Source organism: Centruroides sculpturatus, unplaced genomic scaffold (genome assembly GCF_000671375.1).
Source record: "Centruroides sculpturatus isolate CEXI.00-Female unplaced genomic scaffold, Cexi_2.0 scaffold101, whole genome shotgun sequence".
Taxonomy (NCBI): Eukaryota; Metazoa; Arthropoda; class Arachnida; order Scorpiones; family Buthidae; genus Centruroides; species Centruroides sculpturatus.
Window position 1 is genome coordinate 344,465 of NW_019384361.1, and position 3,183 is coordinate 347,647.

Consider the following 3,183-nt stretch of genomic DNA (forward strand, 5'->3'; position numbering starts at 1 on the left):
AATTTTTCGCAGAAAAATAACTTATCAGAAATCGCGGCCGCCGTTTGGTGCGCTGCTCCGCGACGAAAACAAGCTTAAGCAATGGCGACGTCGAACGGTGCACACTCGGTAAGTAATCCTACAATTTTTTGTTTATAGCATAGTTTATACGGATTATTCCCAAAAAATTATACGTGTTTTGGAAATGTTGAGTCGAATTAGTCAAGAATCGATTAATTTTATGGAAGAAAACCTTTCAAACAGCCGTAGTCCCTAAATTGCACACGTGTCGGGCTGTGATTGGCTCATATATTTAAGGATTCCTACAACGCGAAATTCGTATAACGTGGAACGTATCTACCGCGTTATAGGGGGGTCTACTGTAGTATGTTTGTTTTTATGGAATTAGTAAGAGGCTAACTGGATGAAACTAGTCCATTTTTAAGATGGCCGAAGCAGCCTATTGCTCAGGAATGTGGGATCGAATCCGGGCGAGTAATCCCAGGAATTTTTCGGGAGATGGTTTCTCCCAGATACGTAAAGACCCGTTCATCACCGACCGGTCGCTCTCGCTATGGACCTGGTCGAATCCGTGATGAGCGTGGTTAAATAAGTCGTTTTAGTGCCCATGGGATGAAAAAAATAGTGGCGCAGCTTGTCCTATGTGGCCCTTGCGCCAAAAAACACCAACGAACCAACCAACCATGAAAAAAAAGAAAGTCCATTTCAAAATTGAATGGTTGGTTTTTTTAAATAATAATAATAATATATATTTATACAAATTATAAACGTGTTAAAAATGTAAGAACAATCTATATATCGAGTTTACTTTCTAATTTTTTATTCATTCAATTGTCTTATAATTTTTACTCTTTTTTGATTTAAAATACTGTATATACTGATTGCCAAAATGTGAACGATTTTATTTCGTCATCGACGGAATTGGCAACGTTACAATAAAACGATTTCAGTGCCCCTAGTGACAATGAGTGGTGATTAGACTTTTCATGGTTGTCGTTTATTTGTAAATCCTTGAAAATGGATACGAATGCGAATGATTTAGCATCTATAGAAGTTTATCAACAGCAGCTTCAATTAGTGGAGAGTGCTTTAAGTTCTTGTCAAGACGACGAACAGAGAGATGATTTATTAACGCTTAAATCAAATTTGATCGAAGTGATACGTCTCAGTAAAGAAAGTTTAGGATTAAACGAAGAAAATTGTTCCGAAAAACAAGATGTAAATAGTGAAAATCCTTGTCAAATCGATATTGAATATATGAAGTTTCAATCCGAAATGGCAGAATTGTGTGGTGATACTGAAGGACCGGACGAAGCTCAAATAAACGAGGATGAAAAGCTGGACGAAGAATTGACAGAAACAATCTCAAAACTGGAGGGTGGAAAATGTAGAGCTCCGTTCAGTCAAACGTGGGGTGAAAAAGACTATCATAATGCAATTATTTTATCTGTCGAAGCAGAAAATTTGGAATTACCTGAAGAACTAGTGGTTAAAGTTTTATTCTGCAATCCTATTTGTGATGCTATGAAACCTTGTTCGTATTTCCTGGATGGAAGATGCAAGTTTTCGGATGATAAGTGTCGGTACTCGCATGGTCACGTCGTAAAATTGTCGGAATTACAAGAGTTTGTTGATCCCGATTTTACTACTTTAGAAAGGGATTCTCTTTGTCTTGCTAAATATTCAAATGACTTGTGGTGTAAAGCAAGGATAGAAAGTTGTTTAGAAGATCATAAATATCTCGTGAAATATTTACAATATAATGATACTCAGACAGTTAACGTAGAAGATATTCTTCCTTGTTTTGATACTTTGATCGAAGACAGTGAATTTCAAGACAGTGATGATGATTTTTGTAAATCTTTAGAGAGTGGAAATCAGCCGGAAGATTTTGTCAACTGGAGACCTTCAGATCCGACGGCTAGACAGTTTGGCGAATGGGAAAAGCATACAAATGGATTCGGTTCTAGAATGATGGCACGGATGGGCTATGTTTGGGGTCGGGGTCTTGGCAAAAATGGAGAGGGTCGTACGGAACCCATTGAGGCAGAAGTGTTGCCCAAGGGAAAGTCATTAGATAAGTGTATGGAATTAAGAGAAACATCTAAAAGTAAAGACTGTTTTTCTATAATAAAAAGAATGCAAAAAATTCAAAAGAAAAGGGAAAAAGCTATAATTAAAAGATATAAAGAAACAGTTCCTAAAGGATCTGTTTTTGATTTCTTAAACAAAAAAATTGGAGTACCAAAAAATGATGTGAAAACATTGAATAAAGGTCAAGAGATAATGAAATCTAGTGATAAGAATTTAAATGTGCAATCACTCAAAATAAATGAAGATATCAAAAGAGCAGAAAAAGAACTCATTCATCTCCAACAAGCATTTAATAGAAATAAAGAAAGAAAAGATAGAGTTATGCAACAGCAGTTAGAAAGACGTATTGAAGCCCAAAAAAATACAATATTGAATCTCAAGGAAGAAGAAAGAAACTTGTATAAGGAACAAAAGTCAAGAAAAGACCATAACAAACTTACTATATTTTAAAACTAAATAGGAAATTATATTATCAGAAAATGATGTTTCAATTACAGTATTTAATAAGCATCACTAAAATCAAATTTTAATAACAAAAAAATTTATGTAGGATAAAAACTAATGTATTTACTTTTTATAATCTATAAACTCAATAAATTATGGATAGAAAAATTTCATAAAATATAGTAATATTTAATAAGAATTAGGTGAAATATCAACCACACTAAGTACCAATAAAAGAGTTTTGAGAACGACAAATAATTTGAAAGTTACAAATAAAATATTTTCTAAAGCTAAATTTTAATTTATTTTATAAATTGAAAATAGCAGCTTCAGAAAAGTTTGTTAATTAACCATAGATGATATTCTATAGTTATTTAAGACTTTACCATTAATTAAAATATGACATTTTACATGTAAGATGTAAAATTGTGTTCTTATATGACAAAAGTTTTAAATTTTTAAATATGGGAATTGATCCAAAAAATTGCCAAAAGAAAATTCACTAAATTCTCTTTACATAAAATTTGTTGAGAAATTTAAAGTGTGTATTATGATTTGATGGCCACACAATTATCTTCCAATGTATTTTTTTTTTATTGTAACCTTATGCCATATTATTTCCAGTTCATCTCTCACAACTTTGTG

At 32.8% G+C, this 3,183-nt stretch overlaps 1 protein-coding gene across 1 annotated transcript; it reads left to right on the forward strand.

Moving 5' to 3' along the window:
* Nucleotides 1-933: 933 nt before the first annotated feature.
* LOC111641151 (zinc finger CCCH-type with G patch domain-containing protein-like) lies at nt 934-3,183 on the forward strand. The gene has a single exon (XM_023387280.1). The coding sequence runs from the start codon at nt 1,018-1,020 to the stop codon at nt 2,542-2,544; it is 1,527 nt and encodes a 508-aa protein (XP_023243048.1). The 5' UTR covers nt 934-1,017; the 3' UTR covers nt 2,545-3,183.

Bases quoted from the DNA above. Each gene is read 5' to 3' on its own strand.
- LOC111641151 (XM_023387280.1), top strand. From the start codon at position 1,018: ATGGATACGAATGCGAATGATTTAGCATCTATAGAAGTTTATCAACAG.